Source organism: Mastomys coucha, unplaced genomic scaffold, assembly GCF_008632895.1.
Source record: "Mastomys coucha isolate ucsf_1 unplaced genomic scaffold, UCSF_Mcou_1 pScaffold20, whole genome shotgun sequence".
NCBI lineage: Eukaryota > Metazoa > Chordata > Mammalia > Rodentia > Muridae > Mastomys > Mastomys coucha.
In genome coordinates, this window is record NW_022196903.1 from 111,883,351 (window position 1) to 111,903,344 (window position 19,994).

A 19,994-nucleotide genomic window follows, 5' to 3' on the forward strand; every position below is an offset into this window, starting at 1 on the left:
AAGAGGTGGGAGAAGGTTAAGAGCAGAGAGAAGTAGAGAGCAGGAAGAGGAGACCTGATGCTGGGGATAGCCCAGCTCATCTACACAGAGCCAGATGCACACTAGTGATCCATACTGTGGTGAACCAGCTAAAGATGACCCTCCCTGAAGTGAGGGAAAGCCTGCAGAAGTGGACACATTATGCTTTGTTTCTCAGGAAAACCCTGGAACAAATCAAAGGCGTTCATCAGTTCCCCCCTCAGCTTACGTGGGCATGTGTGACCCCCGATATCATGGGAAGGAAGGTGAGGAGTCAAGAGAAGCCTCTGGCCCCCCATGCGCCCACCCGCTGAGTGCCCGATCTGCGTACCCAGTACAGCACGTCTGTCCATCCCTCCATGGTGATACACTGGAACACCGTCAGCATGGCGAAGGCGAAGTTGTCGAAGTTGGTGATGCCGTGCTTGGGCCCATCCCACCCGGGCTTGCACACGGTCCCGTTCTGACACTGACGCCCATGGCCTGTCTCCAAAGCACAAGGGGAAGGATCCTCTTCTGCCGGAACATCTCCACCACCAAGGAAACAGGAGACGGAAGGAGGGAAGGAGGGGTAACGATGGGCAGAGAACAAAGAAAAGACGTTAGAGAGAAAAGCAACAGGATAAGGCCGATGAGCACCCACAGCAGCAATTGCACACAGTTTGGTTAGCATCCTCACATGGGGATTAAAACCATGTGAGGCCAGATATTCGTTTCAGGGGCACAATGACGTAGGTCAGTATTTTCAGCCAGATGTTGGGAACACTGCATTTTAACCACAATTGATTTTACAGACTCTAAGGTATTGTCCGCTCGGGCATAGCATAGCAGCACGTCCAAGTGGCCAATCAGAAAGTGGTAACGGTGCATCCGGCTCAAGAGTAAACTGTTCTGGAAAACAGAAGACAGTAATGAACTCAGAATCTGGGAGACTGAGGGTTTTTATCTGGCAGCTGCAGAGAATCACAGCAATAACAAACAGAAAAGCCACATTTGAACAAACAATTGCTTTTGACAACAGGGAGAATGTAACTCCAGAGAGAATCTGCCTCTGTGGTTCTTCATTTAGAGATAATAAGATGCCCAGAATCTTCTCCTCTTCTACAAGGATCCAAACCATCATGGGGTTGTTATTTTGCCCATGGGACACAGGCTCTTTATGGAAGATGACTGGCGAGATGGCTGTTGGTGTCTGTGGCTTCTAATTGGAACTGTTTACTCTCATGAAAAAAAAAAAAAGAGGGGCACAGAAATGTTAACCCTTGACTGTGAGAGGCCTCTTAGGAGGACGGAGGTGAGCTCTGTGGTTGAAAGCGTGTGCCAGTATCTTCCTGGGGACAGCAGTGACACCTATCATTTCCTCTATATGACCCCCCAACTTCCCCCATGTGGTTGCTTGGAGTCCATTCTTGTTTCTGTCCCCAACTTGGAACAAGCCGATTTGTTTTCTGTCTTCATAGCTTGCCTTAGTTTCCTGTAAAGAACGTCACATGGGAAGAGGCCTTTGTGTGCCCGTTTCTTCTTCATCCTTCTTTAAGCGCAGGGCCACTGGGTTCAAGCACACTGCTGTACTTCAGTCTGGTCTGCTCCTTTGTGTTACTGAGCAGTGTATGCTTATCCTTTCTCCAGAGGATAGACATCTGGCTCACTCCCAACCTTAGGACTGTTCAGAATAAAGCTGCTTCCTGGCTTATTTTCTGCCCAGTGCTATATTCAGTGACCAAAAGGACAGGTCTAGGTCACTGATCTCTCAGCTATCTGAGGGGAACAAGTATCCATACCATTTTCTTATCCACAGTCTGGCTTCCAGAGGTTATGTATTAAGGTGGCTGAACTGGGCTACCCCCTAGTTACAACTTTGTATGATTTTTTAAACTGTCAAATTTTTAGAGATGTGGATTTAATGCTGTTGAAAGAAGAGAAATGAAAGTTATTTTCAAACCTAAATAATGCGTTAAAAATAGCAAAGCAAAGCACCTAAAAAATGAGAGTTGAGAAACGAGAAAAACAGGAACCAAATAGATCATTAATTCCATTCTTACTCTGGAACCAGCTTTCTAGAGTCGGGAGGGTGGACAAAGGAGACGATGAAAAGATAAGGGGAAACTTGCATTTCTATGCATTCTATAATTCTATTTATCTGTAGCATAAAGAGGTCTATTTACAATGTGGCTTCTAGGCTGGCAGTCTGTCCTGCATCGTCCATTCCTAAAACAGTAGAGGTAGGGAAGGTGGGTGGTGCTGCCAAAGCCAGCTCTGACTGATCACGAGGAAGACATACTTGGAAAACTTACAGATATATGTCTATTAGCAGAAAGTGACACCGAGGGGCAGTGAACTCATGGATAAAGGGAGGGAGGGAGTGAGCTTCAGGAAGATCATCCACGGGCTCAAAGGCTGCTATGCTATTTTAAATCCTCCCTGAACAATAATGAAAAAAAAATCACAGAACAATTAAGAAGCAGCGATGATCCAGTAAAAATAGGTATCTATAAAAAGGAACCCTTGAAAAATGCGAACCCACAGATCATCAGGTCCTAGTGACATGTACCCCAGGGCCAGGGAAATAACCATAGCCATAAAGATGCACTGGCTTTCTTCCAAAGTATCAGAGGTCCTAGGGAGAGAAATAGGAGCATGAGGATGGAGGAATCAAGCCACCTGGGCTACACATTTCAGAACAAATTGGAGAAGGTGACATAAAGGAGATTTTAGAAATGGACTCAAGTTGAGCAAAACAAAACAAAAACAAACAAACAAACAAAAACAGAATTCCAGGGGAGTTGGCAGCAGGGTTCCAAACCACCAAAACAACAGCAATCACATTTTTAGATCTCTACTTGAAGGCAAGAGAGAATGGTACTGATTTCATTGCTAGGTTTAGCCAACAAATTCTGTGCCAGTCTCAGGGGTAATTACTGTGCTGGGGAAAGCTATCAAGCGAGAGCCCTGGCTCCAGATCCACTGGACAGATGGGACACCCAGAGACAAAAGGTATCGGCGTATGGCAATACTGTATCTGCTGAGACACCAGGAGGGGTGCCATGCCGTTGCTGAGAAAACAGCCTCCTCTAAGACAGTCACCGCTGGACACTGGACACAGAGAGAACACCCTAAAGGCAGAAAATTAGCTCCTAGGCAGGCCAAAGCTTCCCTGCAGGGATCTTACAAGAAACATGGACTAGAAAATCCAGGACAGCCAGAGCTATACAGAGAAATCCTGTCTTGAAAAACAAACAGACAAACAAACAAACAAACAAACAAACAAGAAACAAAAAGGAAAGTTTAGAAGAATATAAAATTCAGTCTGTGAAATAATAGCAGAGTTTAAAAGGAAGATTAAAACCATAACAAAGACTCGCTGAGCCTTTTGCAAAATCTATATATGGTAGAAAATATGTTAATGTCTAAACTCTAGACAAAAATAACAAGGGTTCTACAAAACCCTGAAACCCACTGATGCTGGGTCTGAAGGGTGCATAGACTGCTTCCTAGCCTACAGATATGAATGAGACCAGATCCCTTTTGGTTCTCTTTCTTCCTCAGTGGGGATACTCACCTGTGTGAACCAAATGGTGTTCTTTGGGAGAATCTATAAGATTTTGGGCTGTGGGCAGACAGTGGGAGGAGGAAGGAAGATGGGAATTTCAACTGCTTTGTTCTAGGTTAAGGCTGCTGCTGCCAGGAATCTTTGGCCCCTTTCCCAATAGTGGCTCTGGCTTCTACTAGAGCCACATGGTACTTTTCTGAGGGACATTACTTTCATTGCCTGATATTCTGGCTTATTTGGTTTCCACCCAGGAGACTAGCTGGCCTCTGAAGTTACAGGATGGAGACGAAACTCGTTACAAAGATGATGTCATAAGCTTCGTGGAAGGGTGCGTGAGATAGCTCAGGTGATTGTCCTGGCCCTTTTTACTATCAAGGCCAGGATAGCCTTAAGATGACCCCTCCAAAAGTTGAAGCCAAGTTAGTTCTTTTTCCTAAGGGCACCCAAGAAGATCTCTGATGCTGGATATGGCTTTTCACAGGGTCCATCTATGTACCATCTATGTCACCATTTTGCTTTCTTTGTCTACTATGTCCATCATTTTCTTGTCATTTGGAGCCACTGAGGCCTGGTAACAAACCCTGTGACTGTAAGAATTATTCAAGGCTGCATTTTGCTCACAGCCTTGTAGGACCCTCACTAGAAGGAGAAGAGATACGCCTGCCATCTTCTCTTTAAGGTGACAAAGGTGACTAAAAGATTTTAAGCAGCTGTCCATGGCTTTGTGGCACACCAGTATTTGATGGCATGATACAGTCGCTGTCTTGGTTTCTTTGACAGAATTGCTTTTCATTTCATTGGTGAGTGTTGCACCATTGGTCACTGCCAAAATGATGAGGAATCATGGAGATTTTGTCCCTCTGCAAGAACCTGAAGAGTCTGGGTCCAGTGGACCACTGATTATGTAGTGTAACTGCATCAGTTGCTATAGTTGGTTCTGAGGGCACTCCAACCAAGCTGTAGCATTAACATGAGTTACGTAAATTACTGGTTTGGTGTTAGCTACAGATCAATTGAGAAGAAAAGAAGAATTTGAATTAAAGGCAGACAATTGATCATTATGTTGGCTGATATTCTCTAAGCAAGGCTGAATATCTCTGAATTTTAGTGGAAGGCAAGAACTGTTCTTCCTATTAAATATTATGTATCAGCTAACATTTTAAATTGTCACCCAATTTCACACAGTTACAACTCAAATAACTTGAAAATTCTCAAGGGTGAATACTTTTATTCTAAACACAATTTCTTTAAAAAGTAAAAAAAAAAAAAGGTGATTCTGTCAATATAGATTCATAGGTATGACCTTGTGACAATGACTGATCAGCCTTGCAGAAGCCATTAGCCTGCCTAGTCACAGTACCCTTGTATACCAGGCGGTGATGCTGGCTTTTGAGTATAAGGTTTTTATCTCACTCTGTCATACAGACTGGTGCTACCATCACCCACCGTACCTAATGTGCAGCTTGGGCTACATGGGATTGAGAAGATGCAGGGGACAGAAGGAAGCCTCCATTGTTAGCACCCCAGACATATGCTCATATGCTCTCCATTTTCCTCAGTAATGCCCAAATGAAAATGACAGGTCTGTTTTTAAATGAAATAATATTAAGTTAGCACTGCCAACAGCTTTGGAATGTGGATTTCCAATGTGGTGTGTTTTTATACACATGTGTGTATGCATATATATGTATATGCATATGACTATATATCCATTTAAAGCCTTACCATTTTTTTTAAGGAAGAGAAAAGCTAACGTGTTCTTTTACTTTTTTGTATGTTTGAGTGTTTTGCTCTCATGTCTGCGTGCCGACTGGGTGACTGGTGCCCTTGCAGGGCAGAAGAAGCATATGGTCCCCAGAAACTGGAGTTACAGAAGGTTGTGAGCTAGGTGGGTGCTAGGAATTGAACCCAGGTCTTCTGAAAGACTCGGTGCTCTTCTCGCCTGAGCCACCTCTTTAGCCCCCGTTTATTTTTTTTTTTTAAGGTCAAGTTGAAATGTTAGTCACCTTAGAGTGTGGTTTATCCCGTAAGCCCAAACTCTCGCGCCACTTAAGAAAGTTCTTACTGAGCCAGCACTACCTGTTAAATTCATTGATTGATGGCAGGAACACAAACAGGGGAGGCTCATAAAGGCAGGATTGATGGTTGTGACATGGAGCTGAACTGGTGGCAAGGGGTTTATTTAATGACAGCCTCTTCTGGGAAAGGGGCGGGGGGACCCTGGGGTTCTGTTTTTGATGGAGGAGAAAAGAGTAACTGGGATGGAGTGAGGGGCAACTCTAAGAGGGTAGAAAGATGGGTGGGGATGGGGAGTCGGGGGTGGTACAGATATCCTGAAGGGTTTAGATGCTCAACCACACTGGAGCTCTGCTGGCTACACACACTCATCAGCTCGCAATGGCGGCTCACGTACTCAGAATCTGCTTCAAGCATAAGAAACTGATGAATGGTGGGTGCTTAATCTTGCTTCTCCAATTGTGTCCATCCATGACATGCTGCGTTAGCAGTGCTGGACAAAGCTTACACCTGCTGTTTGAACATAGATCTGCAGTAGTCAATGCAGACATTGGAAAGGTGAGGGAAAGAAGGCTGACCCCTGCCTTTCATGTCATCATGGTCTGAAGTAGGGGAAACCGAATGCCTCATCCAGTTTGGGAGCGCAGGTGTCTGCAGCACATCCACTTCAAGGGAAAGCAGCTATGAGGGGCAATGACACCCTCCTGGGCAGCTGCTGCCCAGAGCCCGGGAACAACACCCTCCTGGGCAGCCCAGAGCCCGGGAACAACACCCTCCTGGGCAGCTGCTGCCCAGAGACCTATCTCTTACCTATTATGCCCTCCTGGTTGTAGCAGGTCTTGTGCATCTTTCCCATGAAGAGCTCCAGGCCGATAATAGCATAAATGATGATGACGAAGAGCACAAGAAGGGCAATGTGCAGCAGAGGCACCATGGCCTTGATGATGGAGTTCAGGACCACCTGGAGACCTGTGCAACAAAAGCAGCAATGGTAGCAGCAGCAGCAGAACCTCCTCACCCCCCTTTGAGCCAGTGCCACCTTAGGTACCACGCTCAGCGGACTTCCGGCAATCTCCTTAGCAGCTCTTGTGGGAGTCATTAGTCCCAGGCTTTCGATGAGAAAACAGAGGCTCAAGGTCACAGCCCATGAGTGACAGAGCTAGAATCTAAATTCAGGTTGGCCTGACTCCAAATCTGTCCTGGAGGCACATCCAAATAGAAGGATCGGCAGCAGACGCTGTACTTCTGAGGGGGAGAACGTGTTGTTGTTTGCATCCACCACAATTAAGATTTTTAAATAGCCCGTCTCAGAGACACCCTAGTGTGTCTTCTAGAGCAGAGCTCAGCACAACGAGAACGCACTGTGACTACCCACAGCCACACAGGACTTAGTCATCTCAGGCTTCTCTGTGGTGGATTACCAGAGCCTACTGCCAGCCCACCTGCTCTAGAACATAGAGCAGCCTGGGGGAAAGGAATCCAGGAGGGTGCAGTTTCCAATGAAGAAGCTATCTTACCAGCGGGGCACTTCTGAGAACCGTGGATCAGAGCCAAGGGTGTAGCTCTAAAGCTCTTTAGTAGTACATCAGGGGACCACTGGGTATTGTTCAGTTCTGCCAGGGGCCACATCATCTGAATGTTACGCTCAAAGGCTCCATAAAAAGGGACTTCTTATTTAACAGCCCGGAGTTTCAGTTTGGGGAATGAAGAAAGATCTACAGATTAGATGACACACAAATACACAGAGTGCCTTGGAGCCACTCATTAAAGTGGTTGAAACGGCAAACTTTGTCCTGTACTTATGGTCAAGAATAAACTAAAAGTACCCAGATATCATTAGGAGGAAAAGAAATTAATAGACAGCCCAGTGGAGGACACTCGTCTTATCAGGGAACCCGGGAGCTGGTGGCTTGTTCTGCTCTGCCATGGGGAAAGGGGAGGGGCATTTAGTGGCTGCACTGAGCATGCTCACTAGGAATGATGCCAGGAAGGGGCTGTAGCAGAGGGTTCAGGAGATGATAACAGGGTAATCTGAAGCCTAGGGCAGTTCCTGTTAGCTTCCCGTGAACAGCAAGTACACCAGGTGTCCCCATCCCAGGAGATCGGGTGAGGCAACCTGGAAGAATATCATCGCATGAGGCCCTCTAGCACACATGGGACGGCAAAAGCCCTTGTGAGCCCCACGTAGGGCTGGCTCATTCTTAGCGTCTTCATAGGGCATGTCACCTTCTCCCTATCTATCTTCTCAGACATCAAGGTCTTTCTCTTCTATTCTTTGGCACTTATCTGTGGCCCTGTTCCCTGGATAACTGCAGCTGCTCACATTTCTCAGGCTCAGAAACACGCACTACAGCTCAGAGCTGTGGCCAGTGGTTTCCACGAGGCTAATTAGAAGAACTCTCCCTAGCTATTAAGCAGAGCTGAGGAAAAGGAAAAAAAATTAAAAAGAAAAAAGAAAAAAAAAGAAAGCCAGAATAATTTTACCTGTGAATTAATGGGAGCACTTTGCAGGCTCCCATTAGAGCAAGATGTTTTCAGATCCAAACGATTCCATTAATTAGCAATTTGTACACACATTAGTGTTAAAGTCTGCCAAGCCATGAGGAAAGTTGAGCTGCAAAGGGACTTCCAGGAGAGGCTGGAAGGTGCTAAGGAGCCTTCTGAGTGCTCCCCCAGAAGCTAGGAACCCCATACCTGGCTGTCAGGCCACGGGGGAGGGATCAGGCCTCCAGCACCAGCGGGTTTCAAGTGTCAAGTGACAGATAGGTGACAGACATAGAAGGAGCTGTATTTGGGCTGAGGCCAAAGGGGCCACACAGAAAGCTACTCCTAAACCTTTAGCGCCTCTTAGGAGCAAAAGCAGGATATCCCAGTGATCTACAAAGCACTGTAAGGGCTCATCCCGTCCCTCTCTCCATACAATCCTGCCTTGTAGAATTCAAACAGCATTTCATTTAGACTTAAAGATTCCGTCATGTCCCACAAAACATGTGGTACCTGAGGATTCTAATGGAGCTAAAAGTGCCTAACACTTACTGATATTATGACACTATAACATGATATTATTTTATAATATTATCATCATAATATTATATTATTAATAATAATATATTAATATCATAATATTACTATCATAATATTGTGATGTTATAATATTATATTATTATCATCATAATGTCATGATGATAATATAATATCATAATATAATAATATATTATTATCATAATATTATGATATTATAACATCACTGTACTAGCATGTATCCCTCACATGACTGGTGTTTCCTATAACAATGACAGCATGACACATGCAGTTATCAGTGTGTGATATTTAAAGATGGCAGTAGATGACTGTGTGGCTGCTTAATGTACTGACTATGCTGTCAGAGTTTGATCCCTGGGAGTCACATGGTAGAACAAGTTGTCCTCTGACCTCCACATGTGTGCAGTGGCAAATACACAACCAATCAATAAATAAAAAAATTGCGTTTAATTATTTTTGCAATGCTCATAGTAAACAGTGTGTTGTGTGGTACCATCAGTAAGTAGAGTGTCTTGGACTTGATACATCTCTGTATCAAGAGGCCACGTCTAGCAACTGACCTGTACCAAGGAGGTTTGTATGAGTGTACTGTAAGATGTTCCTTTGATGATGGAATCACCTGATATGCATTTTTCAGGCACACTATTGTTTTTTTTTATTAGATATTTTCTTTATTTACATGTAAATTTCTCCTTTCCCAGTTTTCCCTCCAAAAAACAAAGAAACAAACAAAAACAACAAAAACAAACTCCTGTTGCCTCCCCCTTCCCCATGCCTGCCACCCCGCCCTCTCCCACTTTCTGGCCCTGGCATTCCCCTACACTGGGGCACAGAACCTTCACAGGGCCGAGGTCCTCTCCTCCTATTGATGATCGAATTTGCAATCCTCTACTATACACATGCTGCCAGAACAATCAGACACCTCCATGTGCAGTCCTTGGTTGGTGGTTGAGACCCTGGGAGCTCTGAGGGTACTAGTTAGTTCATATTGTTGTTCGTCCTAAGGGGCTGCAAACCCCTCAGCTCCATTAGACCTTTCTCTAACTCCTTCACTGGGGACCCTGTACTCAGTTCGATTGTTAAGGATGGGGCAGCTCTATCTCCATCCTGCAGCACAGCCACAGAGATTGTTCCTTTCCCTCAGAATGCCTTGTCTGGATTTTCTCCAGCATCAGTTCTTCAACTCTCAGCCCTACTATCTCCCTTCATGAGATTTCTCCTCCAAATGCCTGGCCAAAGTCATATGCCCTCTTAGAATCAGTTGCTTTCTTCGTAACATGCCGTTTGAATTGTGTTTTAAGTGGTATATGTATTAAAGGGATTTCAAAACATTTCTACCTGCCTTTCCAATTAGGTAGCATTTTGTGATAATAGACACTGCATGCTCTCTATCTTTCCATCTCCAAGGCCTGCCCGTGAAGAGCATCCCCTGAGCACTTGGTAAACATTTATTAACAGCGTGAGAAGTGTGTCCTCTTAGTGGCTGCTGCATAGTCCTGGGCTCTATAGTAATGGAGTCAGTTGTCCACTTGGTATAGGATAGAAAGGTGAATTACAGAACCATGGGGCACCAACAGGCTAAGAAGATATCAACTGGAAGCAGTCCATGGCTACACTCAGCCACCAGCAATGCCAGCTCTGTTCCTTGTGCCCCTACTTCGTTTGTGGGCACACTACCCACCTGAGTATTGGCCCAGGCGGTTCATTCCCCATACTCTCCCACCAACAAGTTTACATAGCTAGCTTGAGTTTGAACTACAAGCAGATATACATAAATGATTTTACTAAATAAATAATACATGCTAATTACAAAGAGATCTTATGATTTCACTTTTCATAAGAAAACTTAAGAAAGAGAAATTAGAAAATGTTGTTGGGGGTACAATTGCTCACTGTCTTAACCTTCTCAAGCATGTTTGGGGACTTCAGTGTGTAACTCCCCCACATCTCCCCATCCCCACTCCCATCTTACTATCCTCTCAGATGTTCAGTTAATCAGCCTCCCAACTTCCATGTCTTCCCTGTCCTCACGAAGCATTTAGATTGTCATTATGGAAGGACACACTGAAACATGTCATTTTTGAAGGCGCATCAGCGATCTCTGTCATTTACAGATCCAAGTTCACCTCTTCCTTTGCTGTTTTGGCTTCTACAGTTCCTAGTTTCTCCTTATGCTCCAGCAGCATGCCCAGCCATCTGGAGGTCTCTGGCTTCACGCCTCCCTGTTTCAATGTTTGCTGCTTCCTTGCCTGAAATGCTGCTCCCTGACTGCCCTATCCAGAGTCCCTTGGTCTCACCATGTTTTCTCATCTCTGTATTCAGGCATGTAGCAGAACTCACAGAGTGAAATAACACTAAGTTCAGGGTGTCTTCAAACCTAGTGACCAGGGCATCAGCAGGCACGCCAGCAAGCACTGTGATCATTTGGAAAACTCAAAGTGTGACATCAGAAGATAAGACTCAGGGCTTGTTGATGTCAATGATTGCCACATGACTTAAGTTGCTGTTTTGAGGATGATGGGGGATAATTATTTTGGTATGAGCACAGGATGGAGGTAACTAGGAAGTATTGAGGAACAAACAGAGCCTATCCAAGAACATACCTGTGCGCTCAGTATCCTTGGGGCAGCCCACTTATGGATTGAGTGCACTCTTGTGAAAGGGCTTGGAGGATTGCAAAGACTGGATGAAGAAGGATTCTACTGACACATCAAAGCCCTGTGACACCACAAACCTTGTCCTGAGAAACACCCCAGCTGAGTCACAGCTGTCATTATTCTACTTGAATTATTCTATTCTGGTCACAATGCTGAGAACCAGGGCTGACAAAATGGTTGAGAGAGGAAGTGACCTGTTTACGGGGCCCAGATGCTGGATGGTGGCACTGAGAGCCGAAGACTAGTGTGATTCTGTCTCTCCAGGGTGGGACATGAGTTGGCATTTCTAACTAAGTCCTAGCAACTACTGATGCTCCTTGTTGATCCAGCCACCACTGTGCAAGGCAAAGCCCTGGAGCAGCTGCTCAGCCAGGAGTCACAGCAACTGCATCCATAGCCTTCCTGAGATGCTCTAAAGCAGTTCGAATACTGTGGTAGGTATGAGTTGGTTCTAGCAGTATCACACTTTCATTAGTAAAGCATGAAATGTCCATGCTGGACACTGAGAAACACACTGCTAGCCTGACTGTACTACAGCCTTACTGTACTTACTATTCCAACAGAGTTACTTATTATGCTTCTTGCTTACTTATTTTTGAACATAAGGCCACTGAAGAGGATGACACAGGAAGATATATTCCTGTACCCTTGACCCCAGGAGTACATATGGTGAGCACTGGGGTCACTGCTTCTGTCACCAATAAGAGCCATTCAGCAGAGTTATGGGTGAGACCAAGGACTATGTCCATCATTACGGTATGAACGTATTAGATACTTAGCATAATTTTTTCTGACAGTGGCCTCTACCATTGTCAATCCTGCCTTTTCAGCATGCTCAGGGATACTTCTCACCTCTCACCAACCAGCCCAGGCCTATGCCTCCACCACTCTCTCCTCACCTATTTGTGTATGATTACACCTTTTCTTTAAAAATGCTTCTCACCCTGTTTCCTCCACAGCTGTGGCTTTAGTTCTCTTTGACCTGGACAGTTAATTCTTCTCCTTTACTTCTTCCTTCAAGGACCCGTTTGAATGCCGGCCATATTGGAAGCACAAAGATGCAGGCCTGGCTACAAGCAGTCTCCAGGTAGATAGGGAGACAGATAGGTGGCCAGTAGATTACAGAGTCAACTAACTACAGTCCCAAGAATTACAGCTGAGAGGAAGCGATGCAAATACAGGTGCTCACATATGAAATTCTCAAATAAAAAATCCTTTATAGCCAAAGACATACCCTATTACTGTAGAAGCTTTCTAAAACATATACCCACATCAAAAAAGTTTAAATGGAATTAACCTATGGCAGAGGGACACTACCTCATCTAGACCCCATATGTTAACAAATAAGAACCTCAATAGCAGGAATGAGATATACCTTTTTTAATTGTGTGCCTGAGGAGTCCCATAGACTCCAAAACACTACAAGTTATTGCCATGGTCCTTGGTTACCCTCCAGAATCTGATGGCAAGATCCTCTTGTTAAAGATACCAGAAACTTGAGCCATAAAACATGGAGACACCAAGCAGGCCCTGACCTGGAAGCCTCGTCTCTACTCGCTAGCTGTAACAGTGCTAGAAGTGCCATGTATACTACCAGAGGGGGGAAAACACACTAATCACCAATCCCGGCCAACTGTAAACCCTATGAGCTACAACAATGACTGCCCTGGCACCATATGCCCCCCTGGTACCACAGTGATGTGAAAGTGGGTCTCTGATCAGTTTCTGATTAGCGTTAAGGCCTGATTCACAAAATGGAATCCATACCTGACACTGTTGCTACGGTTAAAAAACAAACAATCAAACTGTGGCTAGCCAGCTATAGGCTCCCGGAAGAAATGTACTACTATTATTCTGCTAAATAGTGAACATAGTTAAACCAAGTCCTAATGACTTACCGACATACCTGAAGATTGGTGGGCTTCTCAACCCTCATCAGAGAAGTTTCTTTTTGCAGTAGATGGTAAAGAACAGAGTTCTACAACTGGTCAATAGGCAGAGAACAAGAAACCATTGAGTGCTCAGTCCTAAATGTGATATCTATGTCATACCCTTCCAAGGCTCAGGGATCTTCATAGACAATGGGTAAGGTAAGGAAGATTGTAAGAGCCAAAGGTAGTAGATTAATATAAACAAACAGTGTTTGCTGGACACAAAATTGCAGTAGTACACATGAACGCATGGCAGTTAGCACACTATGCACAAAAGTTGTTCAACCTTAAGTCAGATGAAATATCAACATGGAAGTGGGGAGGTGGGCATGAAGTCCCACTCAGCCCGGGTGACACTGGCATTTAATAGCTACTGGAGAGGAAGGGTGGATTTTCTTTAAGGGTATGACCCTTGGTAGATATTCTAGGTCAGGCCCCATAGTAAAGAGTGTTTGGGCAACACAAACCAGTCTTGATAGAAAAGAAAGAGAGGGGGGAAGGAGGGAGGGAGAGAGGAAGAAAGAAAGACAAAAAAGGAGAGACAGAAATAATGGGGAGGGAGGGAGGGAGGGGAAGAGAGAGAAAGTGAGAGAGAGAGAAAGTAAGAGAGAGAAAATGAGAGAGAGAAAGTGAAAGAGAGAAAGACGAGAGAGAGAGAGAGAGAGAGAGAGAGAGAGAGAGAGAGAGAGAGAGAGAATGAACCCCAACATTGGATAGGAGTTTCAGAAGGCAAATATGACCAGATGCATAGTCTGAAATTCCCAAAGAACCCATATATATAATATAAAAGTTCAGTATTCACCACAAAGCCAAGTCAAAATCTACATAAACTTTTTCTTTGCCTTCTCTCCTAACTTTAAGTTACGCTTCTCCTACCACGTCCTACCATCCCATCACATTTGTGGACCTAAACTTGAGTTCATTCTCTTAAACCCAGTTTCCATAAAGATGAACATGAATAAGTCTCTTATTCCTTAAACAAGGCTGCCCTGGCTGGTCTCCACTGCAGCCACTGCTGCTCTTCCTGACTCCTGCTTGGCTCTCAGGACATTCTAACTCCTCCGTACCTCAACCCCCGTTGCTTCCATCATATCGTGGCCTAGTCCAGAACCCTACAGAAGTTTCCCACCTAGATGACACCTATCAAACACTGTTCTATAGCATTTTCACACAGTAAACAGTCTTTTCAGAGAGGCTTAAATCTCAGGATACTCAGTTCCAGCAAGAGTCAAGGAGCGCGCTCAGATCAGGATCATTTCTGGTGCTCCCATTTTCTATGTAGGTAAAGGGTGAAAGGACCACAGGCAGAGTAATATCCTAGGGGAGGCAGTAATCACCCCTACCCTGAGAGGTGACTGAGGCTCCCTGGTGACAGGGAAAGGAGACAAAGACCACCTGGTGATGCCCCTTAAGGAGGGACCCGGGAGCACAAGATACCTAAAAGTACCTTCTTCCCTCTTACTGAGTTTTCACTTGCTTCTCCAGCCACTGAACTCAACTGTAAGCTGGGAAGCGAGGCAGATTACTAAAACAGTGCCTGTGGCTGGCATCCCTGGCCAGTGAGCAGAGTGGGGAGGGTAGAGAGACAGCAAGGTGAAGCCAAGATGAGCTAGAGCAGGGGTTACAATGTCAGACCTTCAATGTGGCACTACCACTAATCCATTAAAGCCAGCAGGAGTTACGTTGGTTGGAAGTCTGCTGAGCTTTGTGAGCCAATAGCTTCCTTTATGAGGGGGTGATAATATAAATATTCTGACTCTAGCTCACTAGCCAACTCTAGGTCCTCAACCCAAAGCTGTAGCTAACCCAGTGAAAAGTACATGAGATACCAGCATTGATGGATGTGCTACTCACAGGCACTGCAGGTTATAGATATGGTTAGTGACTCACGCTTGCTTCTGATCTACTGGTACCTGTTTATACTCACTTGAAATTAGAGACATGATGAATCTCCAGAATTGAAGTCTGCGATTTCCTTTAGCTAATGGAACAATAGACACTTTTCAATAGTCTCATAACCCTAATGGCTTTTGAAAGAAAGTAGGAAGGGAGGAAACGAGCTCTCTATTGGGTTAAGAAGTACTAGCCACATTGAGCTTAGGGATGCTAGTATACTCTCTTTCTGGAAGAGTCTTCCTATTGCAGGGGGAGGAGCTCTTGCCTGGGGAGCCCCCCCAATCTCAAGTCTTAAAATTCTTTCGTGTTGTCATTTAGATGTACATGTTCATTTGTTCTCAGTTTAATCTTTTTGTTCAAATACATCTCTGCACTGAACAGAGATTTGCTGAACACTAAGAGGCAGCTGCGTCCTTGGGAAAGATGGTGGTTACTCTGCTTCCTAATGACCTAGAAATTTTAAGGGTCACTAAAGTACTCACCTTCGGTGGACTTTGATATTGTTATATTGGCAAACTGAATTAGGAAGAAAGACTCAGAGAAAAGGACATAAGAGGAATCTTGATATCAGAAAAAAATTGAACATGGAAGAACAGAGACAAGCTGATCCAAAGTTAGCACTCTTCCTGAAGATTCGGCACAGGCTCGGCTCTATGCTAGTCTACGGATATCACTCACTGAATTTTGCCACAGCCCTCCTAAATAGAAATGAATCAAAGATTGCATGTAATAAATAACTTGTCCAAGTCGATAAACTTGCTCAATGGTAGAGCTGAAGATAAAAGCTAACACTTTGAAACTCATATGCCTTAGCAATCATCCAGACAAAAATCAGAAATGAGCTGTATATAACGCACCCCCCATACCCCCCCACGCACACACACGCACGTGCGCACACGCACATGTACACGCGCACGCACACGCACACGCACACGCACACTGTGCTATGCCCAGAAGGTCTCTGTCCTCTGGTCCTCAGTGAGGCCTCATGGCTCTTAATAGCACATTTCCCATGGCTACTCCAATCTGCCAGAAGTCCCTGCATCCCAGGGTGACATCCTTTCCCTTCTCTTGCTGCTTGCACACTGCATTCTTGTGACACACTCAGAAAAGAAGCAACCCCCTCAGGCAACTTTTGGGGGCTCATGCATCATCAGTTCCTACTGCTTCTTATTGTCTTTAAAAAAAAAAACTGCAGAGAGTGAAGGCATTACCTAGGGTGATTCACCATAGGCCAGGCATTCAGGCAACTGCAACACAGGACAAGACACGGGCCATCCCTAGCTCTGTAGACATCTTATGTCTTTCTCAATCAGTGTCCCCCATTATGTCAAGACAGTCACTGCATTGACAAGTTAAGATGTAGTTAATCATATAATAATCATCATGAATAAATACAGAAGAACGATTTAATAAACTTTAATAATCACTTATTTTTTGTCTTTTACTTTTCTGGATTTCTCAGTTTTTTTTTTTTTTTATTCTTGTTGAACCTAGCCTTCTTTCTCCATTTTCTCTACAGCTCGATAATTCTGTGTCAACATTTATTTTGAAATTTTTTTATCTTAGCTTTTATAGTCTTCACTTGTAAACCATTTCTCGCAACTTCTGTTTCTCTGGGAAACTCCTGACCTTGTCTTTGGTGTCTTTAAATGCAAGAAACAACCTTCACATCCTATAGCTGAGTAATATCAGTACTCAGTCTCCCATGCATCTCTTTTTATTGTCTATAGTTTTTGCTCATTTTCATTTATTTATTTTGTTTCCGTGCATACCTAGCTATTTTATATAATGAGTTAGACCTTATTTTCACAAAACTGCTTTTCAAAATAATTTGACAGCTTTGATGGTGTTGTATTTCTCCAGAGACTTTTTCATGTTTGTTACTGTCAAACATCCTTTCCTAGTGTTATACAATTTAGAATGTTTTCCTAGCATATCAAATGCGATCTTCATCCAGACAGTTGATCTGAACTACCTCACCTGACATTGCCAAAAGCAAAAGTAGCCTGCTCTTCTGAAGAGTGACGTCACGTAGGGTCTCCTGCTCTTCTGAAGAGTGACATCATGTAGGGTCTCCTGCTCTTCAGAAGAGGGTCTCCTGCTCTTCTGAAGAACGATGTCACGTAGGGTCTCCTTGCTGTTTTCCTGTAGACTTCGCTCTCAGAACCAGAGAATGGAGTCTCTGAATGCATGTACAGATTCTAGAAGGTTCTCTTAGCACCATACCTTGGCTACTTTTGGAATGAAGTTTCTCGAGACTGGCTATCTATAGAATGATCATCTAACAGTGAGATGAGCCGGGGGGCATGTAAGACAGTCTGCTTACAGGCATTGCAAGTTCTCTCCTAAAGAGAATGCACAGAAAGTGCAGCTTTGGGGGAACATGATAATTTCCCCTGTGGATTTGGTAGGAAACCACTTACTGCAGAGTTACCAAATTGAGTCGCCAAGCTAGCCTTTTACATCTTTATACCTATTCTCCAACAAATACTTTCATATCCAAGAATTCATAACATTTTCCTGGCTCAGGTGCTCGGAAAGCAAGAATTATGATTCTTTTTTGCTGTCCCTCCTGGTGATCCTGCAGCATCTATTCATTCTCTTACGCAGTTTAAACAAAACCCTCATCATTCCCTCGATCTGGCCCAACTAGGACAGCAATAGACACTCTGCCACTGATAATTTTCATAGAGGTGGAAACCCTACAAACTTTTTTAAAAAATCATACAAAAATGCCTATCTATTTTCAGGTAGGGAAGTTGGCTCAGCACAGGTAAAGTTCTATTCTGCATCTTGAGAGGCTGAGTTTGGGTCACCAGAACACAGAACCTGCAGAAGCCAGGTGTGGTGGACCACCCCTGTGACCCTAGTGCTGCATGTTTGAGGGAGGCAGGTCCTGAGGGCTCACTAGCGAGCCAGTCTAGCTGAATGGGGAGCCAAGTAAGAGACTCTTGTCAAAAAATATGGTTGAGAAGTGAATAAGGAAAGACATTCCAACATCAATCACTGTCCTTCACACATGAATGTGTAGAGGAGAAATTGTCTGTCTGTCTGTCTATATATTTGTCCATCCACCCATCTATCACATAACAATAATACATGTTTATCTTAGATTTGTGAAAAACAATCAAGCTATTTTGCCTTCTGCCATTGATGAACCAAGTCCCCTTGTGTTTGACTTTTGGTGTATTTACAGTGAAGACATATATCACCATCTATGAGAAATCCCTCTTTGGTTCTCAAATTTGCTGAATTGATATTTTATAATTATCTTAAGAAAGAAATTCTTATCTTTCTATCCTTTAACTACTTGCTCTGCCTCACACATAATAAATTCTCAATAAATTTCTGAGGAAAAAACCAATATGCAACATTAAATGTATGAGAGTATTTTTTATAACTGTTAACAGAGGAATCATTCATTTTGTAATTTAAAAATTAAGTTCACTACAATTTCCACATATTTCAGAGTACCAAGTACCAACTAGCCACTTCACCATAAACATTTAAAAAGCTGAACAAAAATATGAAGCCACTGTATCTATGAAGTGGACATAATGTCTATAAAAGAGAATTCTGGGGATATGCTGTAAGCACAGTCACCCAAACTCTGACAGTGGACACTTGACTGAGCCCCAAGTCCATCAGACCACTGCACAAGTACAATGGGGTTGGATCAGAATGTGAGAAGCTGAAGCAGCTTGCTGGGACATCAGCAAGGAGCCGGATAGGAGATAAGGGCCCCTGGATACTTGCTTGGTATGGATTTGAACAGGATTATACACACACAAGTGCAACTACCCAGTTGCATCAGATGGCAGCCACTCAGGGGGAGGGCAGAATGGTGGTGCCACAGGCATTACAATCAGTGCTAGGGGTGGTAGGTGGGGGAGGGGAGAAGAGAGGTAAGAGGATGGAGCTCTGGCTCTCTCACATGGAGAGCTCAAGTGAACATGTCATTGAGATCATAGCACCCAACTCCGGTGCCAGGAAGGGACCCTTCAGAGGCAAGAACCCCAACCTATGTGCCCTGAACTTAGACTCACCAGGACAAATCTTCAAACCAGGCCTCAACTAAGTGCAAAGGGGAAATGGGATTTGAAGGTTTGAGGGGCTTGGTTTTTCAACTGGTCTATGCCAACCAGCACAAAACCAAGTCTACGCAAGCTCAGAAACTAAGCTTTTTTTGTTTGTTTGTTTGTTTTTGTTTTTGTTTTGTTTTTGTTTTTGTTTTTTTGAGACAGGGTTTCTCTGTATAGCCCTGGCTGTCCTGAAACTTACTCTGTACATCAGGCTGGCCTCGAACTCAGAAATCTGCCAGCCTCTGCCTCCCAAGAGCTGGGATTAAAGGCGTGCGCCACCACCGCCCGGCAGAAACTAAGCTTTTTAACTGAAGAATTAAAAAGCGTAGGACGATAGTAGATTCTAGACCTCATAAAAATCACCAAATAAACAAAGAAATGAGAACATGTGATAAATATATCCAATAAAAATGAGACTGCATATGCTAGATTTAACAAAAATATTTTTAAATAGTTATGTTCATGTGCACATACACAGGAAAGTATATTTAGTGAATAGCACGTGTATTGTATTAAAGAGTAAACAGAAGCATGCCATAGGTATGTGGGAACTATACAAGGGAACCCAATTAAAGCTCTATAATTAAAAAGCAACTGATCTAAACATCACTGAATAAGCTCAAGGAAGCTAGAAGCAGCAGCAGGGGACACAAACAAACAAAACAAACAAAGACACGGGAGATGGAATGACAAAGGAAATGATCCAGTCTGTGGAACACAGACGAAAGAAGAATTGGGGAAAAACTGAACAAAGCTTTAAGGACAAATGGAACAATACGTGATGGCCAAACATGTGTGC

At 44.0% G+C, this 19,994-nt stretch overlaps 1 protein-coding gene across 36 annotated transcripts in view; it reads right to left on the reverse strand.

Annotated features, from left to right (window-relative positions):
- The window catches only part of Cacna1c (calcium voltage-gated channel subunit alpha1 C), a 529,265-nt gene that overhangs the window by 162,226 nt on the left and 347,045 nt on the right, over positions 1–19,994 (reverse strand). For all 36 annotated transcript variants that reach the window (XM_031383153.1, XM_031383144.1, XM_031383150.1 and 33 more), the window contains exons 6-7: positions 6,395–6,553; positions 350–546 (exon numbers count right to left, since the gene is read on the reverse strand). In XM_031383153.1, coding sequence (XP_031239013.1) covers positions 350–546; positions 6,395–6,553 — 356 coding nt within the window. The remainder of the gene's footprint in view (positions 1–349; positions 547–6,394; positions 6,554–19,994) is intronic.